The sequence below is a fragment of the Ammospiza nelsoni genome, chromosome 17 (assembly GCF_027579445.1).
Source record: "Ammospiza nelsoni isolate bAmmNel1 chromosome 17, bAmmNel1.pri, whole genome shotgun sequence".
Taxonomy (NCBI): Eukaryota; Metazoa; Chordata; class Aves; order Passeriformes; family Passerellidae; genus Ammospiza; species Ammospiza nelsoni.
This window is the reverse complement of record NC_080649.1, coordinates 839460-852579: the sequence shown is the minus strand read 5'-3', so window position 1 is coordinate 852579 and position 13120 is coordinate 839460. Positions and strand designations below refer to the sequence as shown.

The following is a 13120-nucleotide window of genomic DNA, read 5'->3' as shown; positions in this document are numbered from 1 at the left end:
GCCAGGGAGGCTCCTGGGGCTGCTGGGGCTCACCCTTGCTGCTGTGGGATCTGGGTCTGGGGTCTGGGATACAGAATCTGGGGTCTGGGGTCTGGGACAGCCCAGCTCCTGGCAGTGCCTGCACAGTGCCCTGGGAGCAGCTGCAAGGAAGGAGCAGCTGAGATCTGGAAGTGTGTTACATTGATCTCTCATGATAACCACCCCCAAAGTAACTGAAATCTGGATTCCTTCTGCCCAAGCTCAATTTCTTCCCAAAGGAGCACTGGTCATGCAGGGAGCCATGGGACAGATGGGTTCCATGGAGCTGTGGGGAGCTGGCCTGGGACACAGTGCCCTGTGAGCTGATGGGATTGAATCCCTGTCCCACAGGTCTGGGGGTTCATGGGGGCCCCCGGGCCAGGCAGACCCAGCTGTCCCTCCACGTGCCAGCTGTGTCTATGAGTGATGCCAGGAGCTCTTGGCTGTAGGAAGAAGCTCCTGGAGGCACTGGGTCAGTGGGGGCTCATTCAGAGGGGCCCTCACTGGGATTCTCCTGCCCGACCCCTGTCAGCACTGTGGCCACAGGGACAGGCAGTGGAAATTTCCTTCCCATCCCCAGGGCCTTGTGACAACACCATAAACCAGGGAGGTTCTTTACCTGCTGACAGGAGAGAAGAGCTCCTGCAAACCCCAGTCCCCACAGCAGCACAAACATGGGCTGCAGGAGCTCGCTCCAGGCTCAGGGCCCATCCTGCAGGGCTGGGCTGGTCCCTGACTGCATCCTGGGCAATTCCTGCTGCTCCAGGAGCTGCCCTGGCATCACCCTGGCAGTGCCCATCTCTGGGTGGGGGTCACACTGATCCCGCTCAATCAATGCCCCAAATCGGCCACATCTGGATCCCTTGGGTCCCTTCAGCCCAGCTCAAACCCTCCCAGTGAAGCCGTGCTGGTCCTGCTGGGAGCTGTGGGCTGTGAGATGCTGGTACCTGGGGTGCCCCATTCCCCCTGCCCTGGCTGAATCTGCTGTTCCAGCAGTGATCCCCGCTGGGATGAGGAGGGTTTAGGGAGGGTTTAATCAATGTTGATGTTTAATCAGTGTTTGATCCATGCCAGCTTTGCAGTGGCTGCTGGATCCCCTGGCACCGCTGCCCTCATCTTTATCGAGAGCAGTGCAGGAGGAACAGGAACCCCCAGCCTGGAACCCTGGGCAGGATGAGGGCTGAGCTTTACAGGAGTTTTGACTGATGTTCTCCGCTCACAAGGTGCCAGGCCTGGCACAGGTGCCCAGAGCAGCTGGGGCTGCCATGGATCCCTGGCAGTGCCCCATGGCTGCGGACAGTGGAACGTGTCTGTGCCAGGGCAGGGGGTGGCACAGGGTGCTCAGAGCACCTCAGTGCCTCAGAGCGCTGCAGCAGTTTCTCAGTTCCAGCTGCAGTTTCTCAGAGCTCCCTTCCCTCCTGAGCCAGCCTGGGATTCTGGGCTCCAGCAGAGCCCAGGTTGTTCCCCTGGGTTTGTTCCCCAGGCTGTTTCCCGGTGGCTCCTGCAGGCCCCAGGGCTGAGCACAGGTGCCACACTCCAGACGTGCAGGGCAGGAACCCCATCCTGACCCTTGGCAGAACCCCTCACACCGCCCCACCACCGGCAAGGGAGAAACCCCCCAGCCTTGAAGCAGCGATAACGAGCTTTGATACCCCTGGGGGCCGGCCCTGCAGCTTTTATGGCCCCTTTTTTTCCTTAGCAATGCAAATCCAATCTGTATTTAGAGCCTGCCGTGCAGAGCTGCCTGTCAGACTCGGGGGCAGCCCTGGGGTGGGTCCCTGCTGAGGCTCCTGCAGAGCCAGCTGTGCTCCAGCTGTGCCCTGGGCTGTGCTCCAGCCGTGCCAGCCGTGCCTGGGCTGTGCAGGGCACTCCTGTGCTGAGTGCCCGCTGCGGGAGCTGATGGATGCCCAGACCAAGCCCTCTGCCCCACGGCTGCCCCGCTTCGAGCGCCGCGTGCAGCCGTGCCTGGCAGAGCTGCTGGGCACTGCCCTCTTCATCTTCACGGGCTGCCTGGCAGTGCTGGAGGAGCCGGGGGGCACGGGCAGGCTGCAGCCCGCCCTGGCACACGGGCTGGCCCTGGCTGCCACCGTGGCCGTGCTGGGGGACATCAGGTAAGGGACACGGGGCACGGGGGGTGCCCCTTTGGAGCCCCTGTGAGCTGGGTGGCCCTTGGAAGGTGGTGGCAGCGGTGGTGGCATCTTTGGTGGCATCAATAGCACCGTGGGTTTGGGCTGTTCACCTGGCTTTGGCTGGCAGCGTTTCCATTTTTAGCCCTTTTTCATAAAATGGTCAGGCTGGAACGGGAGCATTCTCCTCTGGGAGCTGGAAGTAGGAGATATTTAAGGGCCCTTGCAGCCCAAGGCATTCTGTGATTTTGTGATTCTCTGTGAAGCTGAGATGATTCCTTTCACAAGGATGTCAGAGCAAAACATTTTGACCCAGCTGTGCTCCTCCTCTGGGTATTTTCAGGTAAAAAAATTAAAAGGGGATTTCAATTACTCAAAGGCAGCGTTTAGAGAAATGTGCTCATTGAAAAGCTGTTGTGTGGAGCCGAGATGTGGATTTATCCCCGAGGAAGAGGCTGGGAGAGCCCCTGGGGGGTTTCATTGCCTTCCCTGTGTCAGCTGCAGGGATGGGACTCCCAGGCTGTCCTGGCCTGGCCAGGGGCAGGGGCAGGGGCAGCCCAGAGCCATGGGGGGATAGCTCAGCAGTGCCTGGTGGGAGGGAGAGCAGCCCTGGTGGGGTTTGTGCAGGGGAACTCCTGAGCTGGGCCCTGCTGCACAGACCTGGCATGGGGAACCAGGGCAGCAGCACTGGGGGCTTCAGGCGGGGGGCTGCAGTTCACACTGAATCCTGAAATGGTTTGGAGTAGAGAGACCTTAAATCCACCAAACTCATGGGCAGGAACACCTTCCACTGTCCCAGGCTGCCCCAAGCCCTGTCCAGCCTGATCTTGGGCACTGCCAGGGATGCAGGGGCAGCCACAGCTGCTCTGGGCACCTGTGCCAGGGCTGCCCACCCTCCAGGGAAAGGATTGAGCCCAGGGAGGCTGGAGAGGAGCCCTGCTCGGGATGGGTTCCCCATCCAGGCTGCTCCCCAGGTGGGTTTGTGTCCCCCCTGTGCCCAGGCTCCCTCCCAGCCCTGGTGGTGCCAGGGGAGCCCTGTCCAGCCCTGGCACAGCCCCGAGCAGCCCAGCTCCCTGCTCTCCTGGGGCTCAGTCCCAGCTGAGCAGTCAGATGTGCTGATGGATCCCAGACTCTCTGACTCATCACCAGCAATTACCAGGCTGATCAGTTATGAAACCTGTTCATTAACCCGTGTCTCATGGTAATCACTATTAATTAGAGGGTCTCTGTGTCTGACTGGCTTGTGCTTTTTGAGGTGAAGGATTTGGGTTTGGTACTGAGAGCCCTGCTCTGATGGGGGATGTCCTGCCAGGCTGTGCCAGCCCCAGCCCTGCATTCCTGCAGCTCTGCCAGGCTGTGCCAGCCCCAGCACTGCAGCTGTGCCAGGCTGTGCCAGCCCCAGCCCTGCATTCCTGCAGCTGTGCCAGGCTGTGCCAGCCCCAGCCCTGCAGCTCTGCCAGCCCCCCCCTGCCCACAGCTGCCCTGGCAGAGGTGCTCACAGTGACCCAGCCCCAAACCCTGTTCCTCAGACTGTCCCTGTGGCCCTGCAGGCGGGGCTGTGTGCCCACCCTGCTGCCGCTGCTGCTCTGCAGAGAGGGAACAGCTGGATCCTGCTTTCCTGCAAACTGGGAAAGCATCCGTGGCTCCAGCCACGGCAGGAGCCCCGAGCAGGGCGCGTCCCCACTGATGCTCCTCTCTCTCTGTCCCCTCGGCAGCGGAGGCCACTTCAACCCCGCCGTGTCCCTGGCCGTGTGGCTGCTCGGGGGGCTGCACGTCACCCTGCTCATCCCCTACTGGCTGTGCCAGCTCTGCGGAGGCGTCATCGGGGCTGGCCTGGCAAAGGTACGGACTGGGGGTGTCCCTGGGGCGGGGGGACTGTCCCTGCCTGTCACAGCTGGCCTGGCCAAGGTACAGACCTGACACTGTCCCTGCCCTGTCACAGCTGGCCTGGCCAAGGTACAGACCTGACACTGTCCCTGCCTGTCACAGCTGGCCTGGCAAAGGTACAGAGCCGGGACTGTCCCTGCCCTGTCACAGCTGGCCTGGTAAAGGTACAGACCTGACACTGTCCCTGCCCTGTCACAGCTGGCCTGGCCAAGGTACAGAGCCAGGAGAGCCCCTGGGGCACAGGGACTGTCCCTGCCCTGCCCGGCTGGTCTGACCTCCCCAGCCTGCTGCGGGCTCTGTTCTGCAGAGTTTGCTGTGCCCTCTGAGGGGGTACAGGAGGACTTGGGGTGCCCCTGCAGCACTGCCGTGCCCACCCAGCCCTTTCCCCGTGCCCGTTCCCCCAGCACTGTGCCCAGGGTCCATTTGGGTTCGGTGCTGCCCGTTCCCAGCACCGTGTGGCCCCACACATCCCCCGGGCACCGGGGCTCTCCCCTTGCCCAAAGTGGTACCCCCGGTGCCCAGCGGTGCCTGGAGCCTCCTCGGTCAGGCGTGTTCGTGCCAGGCGCTCGGGGCTGCCTCTCCCCCCGCAGTTTAGCTCCTCTTTAAGCCGCCCACGCTGCCCCGGCAGGCGGCGAGCCCGTGTGCTGGCACGGGCACAGCCTGGGCACGGCCGGCTCTCCCCTGCTGGCACGGGCACGGCCTGGGCACAGCCTGGGCACAGCCTGGGCACAGCCTGGGCACAGCCTGGGCACGGCCGGCTCTCCCCTGCTGGCACGGGCACGGCCTGGGCACAACCTGGGCACAACCTGGGCACGGCCGGCTCTCCCCTGCTGGCACGGGCACTGCCTGGGCACAGCCTGGGCACTGCCTGGGCACAACCTGGGCACGGCCGGCTCTCCCGCAGGCGGTGGCACCGAGCGAGCGCTTCAGCAACGCCAGCGGCGGAGCCCCGGGCGGTCCCACGGCCCGAGAGCAGCTCCCGGCCGTGCTGGGGGCCGAGATCGTGCTCAGCTCCTTCCTGCTGCTCGTGGTGTGCATGGGAGCCGTGAACGGCAGCACCCGCACCCCGCTGGCCCCGCTGTGCATCGGCCTCACCGTCACCGCCGCGATCCTGGCGGGGTGAGAGCCTGGCCCTGTGCCCTGTGCCCTGTCCCCTGTCCCCACCAGGGGCTGCTGGCACCGGGCAGGGCTCAGGAGGGACCCTGGGTGTGGGGTGGAAGGGGGGGCAGGTCTGAGCACCCTCCATAGGGGCACCCCAAATCCCACCCGACCTGGGATGGGATAAAGGGATAATGGGATGGGATCCATGGGATGGGATCCATGGGATGGGATGGGATGGGATGGGATGGGGTGGGATGGGATGGGATGGGATGGGATGGGATGGGATGGGATGGGATGGGATGGGATGGGATGGGATGGGATGGGATGGGATGGGATGGGATGGGATGAGACGGGACGGACCTGACCCCTGCCACACCAAGGGCCCTCCCCTGACCGGGGAGTCCATGAAATGAGCCCAGTGGGCGCTCTGGCAGCCTGGGAGAGCTGATGGGCTGGGGCAGGAGCAGCCCGGGCTCAGCCTGGAGCAGGAGCAGCCCCAGCTCATCCCGCGCGTGTCCCCGCAGCCGGCACAGCCCCTGAGCCCCCACCATGGGTGATAACACAATCCCGGGCCTGCCGGGCCGTGTTTGCCCTGGGAAGCCCTGAGCAAACAGGGGGGTTCGTGTCCCTCGTGTCCCCGCACCGCTGGCAGCGCTGCCAGGCTCCGGTGCCACCGTGCCAGGATAACGAGCACACACGCAATTAGAAATGTTAATGGAGCGCTGGGTTCAGGCAGCGCCCACCACTCCGGCAGCACCCCGGGCTATGTTTGCACAAACCCCTCGGCAAATATTTACCCTAAAGCTGCGATTGCTGCCCTGCTCCTGTGTGTGAGCCGTGAGCGGCGAGCAGCCTCCCTGAGCAGAGCCCAGTGCCCACCTGAGCCCTGGCAAGGGTCCAGGGAGGGAGGGGGGTGGTGATGCTGCCCACCCCATTGCCCCACAGCCCCATCCCGCACCGAGGGGATGCTGCTGCCCACCCCATTGCCCCATCCCAGCGCTAAGGGGAGGCTGCTGCCCCATGTCCTGCTGGGATGGCGCAGCCACCACGCTCCCCTTGTCCCCTTGCAGGGGCGGCGTGTCCGGAGCCTGCATGAACCCAGCCCGAGCCTTCGGGCCGGCTCTGGTGGCGAACTGCTGGAACTACCACTGGGTCTACTGGGTGGGGCCCATGCTGGCCGCGCTGCTGGTCGGGGGGCTGGTGAGGTACGTGGCACCTGCATGGCACTGCCACCCTGGCACCCTGAGCCTCCCTTTGCCCCTGCTGCCCCTTCCATCGGGCAGCGCTGCCAGCTGATGCTTTTCCAGAGGGGTGTCCAAGGCTGGGAACTCCTTTCCCTTTTCCTTCCCATGAGGACAGGGTGGCAGCAAAGGCCCAGCCTGTGCCCGCACGTGTCCAGCCTCAGGCTGGTGCTGTCCCCTGTCCCTGTTGTACCCTTGCCATGGCAGCAATGCTGACCCCAGATTTTTGTCTGTTTTTCCTCCCAAAGGCTCCTGCTGGGTGACCAGGCCACCCGCCTGCTCCTCAAGTGACAGAGGGCACAGGGCCCTGCCCGTGGGCAGTGGGTGCAGCCCAGCCCAGCCCAGCCCAGCCAGCGTGGAACCTCCTGCCCCTGCTCCTTCCCCTCATCCTGCCCCCCTGGCACCTCCCTGGCACCCCTGGGCCATCCACGGTTCCTCCCGAGGAGGATAGAAACGGGGTCTGCCAGCCCTGCCATGGCACTGCCCCACCGGGAGCAGCCTCGTGGTGCCCCAGGCTGCTCTGGCACTGCCCCTGCGCCGTGTCTGACGCCCAGAGCTGTGCCCGGGCACCCACAGGAGCCCTGTGCCCGCTGGGTGAGCACGCACAGGAGCCCTATGCCCGCTGGGCAGCCGCCTCCTCCCGCTCCCCCCGGCGGCTCTGGCAGTGCCAGGGCAGTTCCCAGCTGTCCCCGTGGGGCTGGCAGGGCGCTGCCAATGTCACCGCTCTATTTTCAGCTCGTTTCCTACTCTGCCGTGCCGGGAGGTGACCCTCGCAGGGCACGGGCTGGCACAGAGAGGGTTTTAGGGAAGGACGGCGCTGCGGAGCTGCAGGGGTGAGGGAGGGCCGGGGATGGAGCACCCCTGGCTCGGTGGGAGGGGGCGGCTGCGGCACCCCCGGGCTGGGCAGGAGCCCCGGGAGCTCCGGGTGAGCGGAACCCGGCGCTGCTCGCCCGGGAGGAAAATGGTGCGGCCCCGAAAGGAGACAAACGGCACGGCGATGTCACCGGGACGGTCGGCATGGCAACGGCCCCAAAATGCCGAACCAAACGCGGAGCAGAATCGCAGCTTCCTCCGCCGAGGGAGCCCGTGGGGAGCGGCTGCCGGGGGTCCCCAGCGTGTCCCCGCCCTGCTGGGGCGCAGCGCTCGGTGGGAGCGGGGCTGGGCCCCCCGGGCGTGACGGGGTCCCCCTGCTCCCCCTTCCCCTTTCGAGAGGATGCTCGGGCCCGCAGGAAGCGCGCTTGGCTGCGGCTGCTCTGCGCCGGGCAGCCTGCTGCACCGCGGGTACTGCCTGCACCCCAAATCCATCCTGCACCGCGGGTACTGCCTGCACCCCAAATCCGTCCTGCACCCCAAATCCGTCCTGCACCCCAAATCCATCCTGCACCGAATCCATCCTGTGCCCCAAATCCATCCTGCACCGCGGGTACTGCCTGCACCCCAAATCCATCCTGCACCGCGGGTACTGCCTGCACCCCAAATCCGTCCTGCACCCCAAATCCATCCTGCACCGCGGGTACTGCCTGCACCCCAAATCCATCCTGCACCCCAAATCCATCCTGCACCGCGGGTACTGCCTGCACCCCAAATCCATCCTGCACCCAAATCCATCCTGCACCGAATCCATCCTGCACCGAATCCATCCTGTGCCCCAAATCCATCCTGCACCGCGGGTACTGCCTGCACCCCAAATCCATCCTGCACCCCAAATCCATCCTGCACCCAAATCCATCCTGCACCCCAAATCCATCCTGCACCCTAATCCATCCTGCACCGCGGGTACTGCCTGCACCAAATCCATCCTGTGCCCCAAATCCATCCTGCACCGCTGCTGCATCCCAGAGCCCCTGTACCCCAAATCCATCCTGCACCCAAATCCATCCTGCAGCCCGGCTCCCTGCCGCACCTGAGGTCCATCCCACCCCCATCTCCCTGCTGCACCCCGGTTTCAAGGCACCTCTCCCCGGAGGTGCAGGGCAGGGACTCAGCAGGTCCCTGCAGGGCAGTGGCGGCTCTGCGGTGCCGAGTGCAGGGGACAGCAGGGACAGCAGGGACAGCAGGGACAGCAGGGACAGCAGGGGGACAACAGGGACAGCAGGGGGACAACAGGGACAGCCCGTGCACAGCCTCGTGTGCTGATGTGCTGGGCACATTCATCTTTCGTTTGTCAGGGTGACTTCTGATAAAGCATCTGTAACACCACGTTGTTTTTCCTTGAGTATTATTAAAGTGCTTGATTTATGCTAATTAAATACCAATTAACTTCCAAGCACTTAATGTGCTTTAAGGACATAAAATACATCTCATTCCCATTCAATTAAATCTGCACCAGGCCTGGACATGGGTCTGCACCGTGTTTTTATCAGCACATGGATCTGTTGGGATGTTGCCCGGGGTTTCCCAGGTTCTGGTGCCTGCTGGGATGGAAAGGGGTGGGGATGGTGCTCAGGAATAGGTGGGTGCAGGATCCTGCTGCCAGGGGCAGGCACAGCGTGCTCACTGCTGGGATGAGGGGCTGCAGAGGCACCAACACTCAGCCCCTGTGTGGTGGAATCTGGGATGAGCTCAGGGCACTCGGGAGAAATGCCAGAGGCTGCACAGACAGCACGCACACGCTGGCCCAGGTGCCACCAGCTGTGCCCGGTGCCAGCACGTTGGGAACACAGGGAGAACAATCAGGGTGCTGCAGAAGAACAGGCAGCCCTTCCCTGTGCCTGCTGCTCAGCCGCCTTCACCCACAGCCTGGGAAAGCATCGGCTCGCAGCGTTTTCCCCTCCTGATCCTCCCTTTGGCAGGATTGCAGGGCTCTGGCAGTGTGTCCCCCAAAGCCTGGCGCTAACACAGCAGCCCCAAGCAATGCAGCCCAGGGAGGGGTGCCAGGAGCGCGGCTGGGGAGGCTGGGATGGATGGGCACTATCAGAACATGTCTGGGGGGTTAGGATGGATGGGCACTATTAGAAGGGCATCTGGGAATTCTCCTGCTGCTCGGCTCCAAAGGATTCCTGCAGCTGGAGGAATCACAGCCTGGAAAGAAGAGCTGAATTACTCCTTTAGCTCCTGTTTCCCATCAGGCAGAGCCGCAGCGGCTGCAGAGCGAACCCGCAGCTCCCGGTGTCGGTGCCGGCGGCTCCCAGGGGTGCTCCGGGCCGGGCGGGGCCGGGCGGGGCCGGGGGGCTGCGTGGGGACAGCGGAGGTGGCGGTGATGACGCGCGGAGCCAGCTCTGCGCGTGAGCTGGCAGCTGCATGTGGGAGCGGGGAGCGAGGGATGCGGGAGTGGGAGTGGGGATGGAGCTGGGGAAGCTGCGGCAGCCGCGGCAGGCGGGATGGGGATGTGGGGATGTGGGGATGGGCATGTGGGGATGTGGGGATGTGGGGATGGGGATGTGGGGATGTGGGGATGTGTGGGGATGTGGGGATGGGGATGTGGGGATGTGGGGATGTGTGGGGATGTGGGGATGTGGGGATGGGGATGTGGGGATGGGGATGTGGGGATGTGGGGATGTGGGGATGGGCATGTGGGGATGTGTGGGGATGTGGGGATGTGGGGATGTGGGGATGGGGATGTGGGGATGGGCATGTGGGGATGTGTGGGGATGTGGGGATGGGGATGTGGGGATGTGTGGGGATGTGGGGATGTGGGGATGTGGGGATGTGGGGATGTGGGGATGTGGATATGGGGATGTGGGGATGTGGATATGGGGATGTGGGGATGGGGATATGGGGATGTGGGGATGGGGATGTGGGGATGGGGATGTGGGGATGGGGATGGGCTGCTGCCTGCCCGGCCCGGCTGTGCCCGCGGGGCTGGGCAGCGTCCCTGGGCACCGTGCCACCTCCCCAGGGATGTGCCATGGCCCTCAGCGCCGTGACATGCCCCTCGCTACTGTGCCATGGCCCTGGCTCCCATGGCAAATCCCACAGCAGTGCCCTGTATCCCCAGCACTGCCCCGTGTCCCCATAACTGCCCTGCGTTCCCATCACTGCCCCGTGTTCCTGGCTCTGTCCCCATGTCCCCATCACTGTGCCACCCCCTGTTCCCAGCGCTGTTCCTGCCGTGCTCCCCAAGCCAAGCCCGGCAGGAGCAGCCCCACAGGCCGTGCACAGAGCCCTGAGGAGCCTCCCCAGCAGGTTTTGCTCCAGCGGTGTTTCCCGGGGACACTGGGGACACTCCCAGCCCCGTGCCAGGGCCGTGCCCGCTCGGTGCCACTCTGCTCCCTGCGGCAGAGCGGGCACGGCCCTGGAGCGAGGCTGCCGGGAGGGAAATGTGGCAAGAGGGGCTTTCTCCATTCCACCCCACTCCTCCTCACTGCACTGATCTTTCGTTTCCCCTCACTGGCATCGGCCACCCCTGGGGCTCCCTGGAGAGGGGCTGGCACAGAGCTGTCCCCTGGGGACCCCCGGATCCCCAATTTCCCGCAGTGCAGGGAGAGCAGACCCCCTCTCCTCCCTGCTGACACCCAGCACCGAAGGCTCCCTGTGCCCAGCCCTGCTCAGCCGAAGGATTTACATTTTAAAGGGGTTTTAGAATGGATTTGCACAGACGTTTATTTGCAAGTGTTGTTTTTTTTTTTCGGCTTTTGCCACTTTGAATGTTTGTGGAGAAGAAATAACAGACAGAAACCACAGCCGGGAAAGCCTCCGAGAACTCGTTTGCGCTCATGCAAATGCGGCGAGAGCGGCAGCCCGGGGTCAGCCCGGCCATCCTCAGCGGCAGCCGGTGCTGCTGTCGCTGCCGGCTCTGTTCCTCAGCCCCGGGAGGTGCCGGCTGCCCCGGTTTGTCACCAGCGAGCGGCGGGGCCGCAGCTGCGGGCGCTCCGCGTCACCCCGGGCTGCCTGGGGCCGGCAGGAGCGAGGGCTCGGGGGGAACGCTGCTCGCGTTCCGCGCTGGCAGCAGCCAGAATGCCGCACAATAAATAGCCGCTTTAATTACCGCACAATATTTACAAGATTGCTTCCTCATTTGGGAAATTAAAACAAATGCTCCATCAAAATGATCAACACTGTGCAGGGAACATCAGCGCGGGGCTGATGGAGGAACCCTCGGGCCGCGCATGGAGGCGGCGCTGGCGCCTCGGGGCTGCCTCTGCTCCGGGTCCCCGCCCTGAGCCCGGCCTGGCACGGCTCGGCCTGGCGCGGCTCGACCCGAGGAGACCTGGGGGGTTGGCAGGGGATGCTGAGCTGCCAGGGTCTCTCACCCCGGGGTGGGCTCCAAAAGGAGAGCTGGGGAGGTGGCTGTCCCCTGTCCCCGTGTCCCCCTGTCCCTTGTCCCCCTGTCCCCTTGTCCCCGCCCCAGCAGTGGCGGCGCTGCCGGTCTGACGGGGTCCCGCCTCGGCCGGTGGGTGGTGCCACGGTCCCCGTTGTGTCCCCGCCGTGCTCCGGGCCCCCTGAGCATCCCCGGGATGTCCCCGTGGGCCGGGGTGGCCTCTGGGGACCGAACCCCCGGGGCTGCTCTTGTCCCAGCCCCCTCCCGTTCCGAGCTCTTCCCCCAGCTCCTTTCCTCCTTGTTTTGGTTCGGTTTTTTTGCAGAACTCCCGTTGCCATGGGAACGGTGACATCCCGACATCCCGAGCCGGGCGGAGCGCAGGGAGCGCGGCTGCCCCGGAGCCACCCCGGACACGGGCGGGGGTCCCAGGGTGGGGGATCCCAGGGACGGGGGGTCCCCACGGGCAGGGAAATCCCCTGGAGCGCTCCCATTGCAGCGGAAAGAGCAGCGCGATTTAATTACACCCGAGCACCTGCTGCCAGTCCGGCGAGTCCTTTCAGGGGAGGAAATTCCATCTGGAATGAACGGGGTGGGGTGGGGGGAAAGCAGGATGGCCCTTAGCATCCAAGCGTTCCTTAATAAAGGCGCTCCCAGGACGTGATGGATGCGAGCCAGGAACATTTGGGATTGTGGAGAATTCACCCTCCGTGTTCCCGGAGCAGGGAGAACGCCTGGGGAGCCCGGGTGGCATCGCACGGGCTGTCCTGGGATGCAGGAGCAGCTGGGGTTCACTGGGAGAAAGAATAGAGAGGGAGAGCGGGGAATGGGGTGGGCTCCGAGCCCCTGCCGTGTGTCAGTGCCAGCGCGACCCCCGAGAGACGGGGCACAGCCTGGGCATGGCCCAGCTCAGGCATGGCACAGCCTGGGCACAACCCGGGTATGGCACAACCCGGGCACGGCACAATCTGGGCACGGCACAGCCTGGGCGTGGCACAACCCGGGCACAACCCTGGCACGGCACAGCCTGGGCACGGCACAGCCCTTACATGGCACAGTCTGGGTATGGCACAACCCGGGCACGCCACAAACCAGGCACGGCACAGCCTGGGCATGGCGCAACTCGGGCATAGCACAGCCTGGGCACAACCCGGGTATGGCACAACCCGGGCACGCCACAAACCAGGCACGGCACAGCCTGGGCATGGCGCAACTCGGGCATAGCACAGCCTGGGCACAACCCGGGTATGGCACAACCCGGACACGCCACAAACCAGGCACGGCACAGCCTGGGCATGGCGCAACTCGGGCACGGCTCAACCCGGGCATGGCACAGCCAGGCGGCGGCCACAGCCCGATGCCAAAGGAAATGCCCACAGACACCATCACGGGAAAACCCCACGGACACCACCACGGAAAACCCCAAAGGGGTTTTGTGCCCCTGCAGGATCGCACCCCTAACCCTAACCCGGCGCTGCCCGTGCCGGTGCTGCGGATCCCGAGGAGCAGGAAGGAGCTGCAGGAGCCGCAGCCGAGAGGGAAGAGCCAGA

The 13120-nt window shown here is 64.6% G+C and overlaps 1 protein-coding gene across 1 annotated transcript; it reads left to right on the top strand.

Annotated features, from left to right (window-relative positions):
* The first annotated feature begins 1917 nt into the window (after positions 1 to 1917).
* Positions 1918 to 6664, top strand: AQP8 (aquaporin 8). The gene is made up of 5 exons (XM_059484737.1): positions 1918 to 2129; positions 3860 to 3986; positions 4936 to 5150; positions 6203 to 6337; positions 6622 to 6664. The coding sequence occupies exons 1-5, from the start codon at positions 1918 to 1920 to the stop codon at positions 6662 to 6664; spliced, it is 732 nt and encodes a 243-aa protein (XP_059340720.1).
* The last annotated feature ends 6456 nt before the right edge of the window (positions 6665 to 13120 follow it).

Bases quoted from the DNA above. Each gene is read 5' to 3' on its own strand.
- AQP8 (XM_059484737.1), top strand. From the start codon at position 1,918: ATGGATGCCCAGACCAAGCCCTCTGCCCCACGGCTGCCCCGCTTCGAG. The intron at 2,130-3,859 runs GTAAGGGACACG...TCCCCTCGGCAG, and splicing joins GCCGTGCTGGGGGACATCAG to CGGAGGCCACTTCAACCCCG. The intron at 3,987-4,935 runs GTACGGACTGGG...GCTCTCCCGCAG, and splicing joins TCGGGGCTGGCCTGGCAAAG to GCGGTGGCACCGAGCGAGCG.